Source organism: Pteropus alecto, unplaced genomic scaffold (genome assembly GCF_000325575.1).
Source record: "Pteropus alecto unplaced genomic scaffold, ASM32557v1 scaffold25, whole genome shotgun sequence".
In the NCBI taxonomy this organism is placed as follows: domain Eukaryota; kingdom Metazoa; phylum Chordata; class Mammalia; order Chiroptera; family Pteropodidae; genus Pteropus; species Pteropus alecto.
This window is the reverse complement of record NW_006441955.1, coordinates 3,566,630-3,567,553: the sequence shown is the minus strand read 5'-3', so window position 1 is coordinate 3,567,553 and position 924 is coordinate 3,566,630. Positions and strand designations below refer to the sequence as shown.

The following is a 924-nucleotide window of genomic DNA, read 5'->3' as shown; positions in this document are numbered from 1 at the left end:
TCCAAAGAAACTTTCTTCGGCTGAATTTTCTCTTTAGTCCTTCTCCCTAGACCTCCTACACTCAGCTGCACACCCGTTTTCTCTTCTACTCCCCGGAGGCCCTCACCATGGAACTCGTAGCTCCCACATTTCCACGGGTCCCTGGGCCTCTTGGCCTACCTTTGCCCCTAAATTAGTTGTTTCCTAACCCTCACAACACTTCCTAGAGCAATTCTTTCTGCTGCTGATTTTTCTCTCAAACTCTCCTGAGCCCACCAGAAAACAAAACAAAACAAAAAACACCTCCGGCCCAACCGGCTGAACTCTATGCCTTGATACCTCTTTCCTACTCCTCACCCTTCCACAAAACTAGACATTTCGCCTCGGGTTTTCCTGTTTTGCTCTTGGCAGCAGTTTGCTGAGTCAAAATTTTCCCTCTAATCCGAGTCTCATCAAACAAATATTTGTCTCTACCCATCTCACCCCAATTAAGCTGAGCTTTGGGGGGTATTTTCTTTTTCAAACCCTCTTTCTATCCATCGGAACCAGTGACTTTCAAACTTTGTTTTTTAAAAAAAATTCCAGTGGAACCACGGATTCAAACGAAATCGTACACCCAGCGCGTAAATCAGATATAAGAGCTCTGGTGGGAGTAGGGTGGGGGAACTCGGCCTTAGAAGGGGTTCTGAAGGCACCTTCTCCCAGCAATTTGGCAACCAGGAGCCAAACTTTCGCGGCCAAAATTTCCCTCTCTAAACCTGGGTTCTTCGAGGGTGCGCTTTAGCTTCGCGCACCGTGCACGCCTCACCTGAAGTCTTTCCCCCCTTCCCACGGTCTCCCACGCCAGGTCCTGACATGGAGCTGCGCTCCGAGCTGCCCAGCGTGCCCAGCGCGGCGACGGCGGCGACAGCGACGGGGCCACCCGTGGCGTCGGTGGCGTCGGTG

General features: G+C 51.5%; 1 protein-coding gene across 1 annotated transcript in view; it reads left to right on the top strand.

Annotated features, from left to right (window-relative positions):
• The first annotated feature begins 834 nt into the window (after positions 1-834).
• DMRTA2 (DMRT like family A2) overlaps positions 835-924 on the top strand; it is a 3,799-nt gene continuing 3,709 nt past the window's right edge. The window contains 1 exon segment of the mRNA XM_025051989.1: positions 835-922. Coding sequence (XP_024907757.1) covers positions 835-922 — 88 coding nt within the window.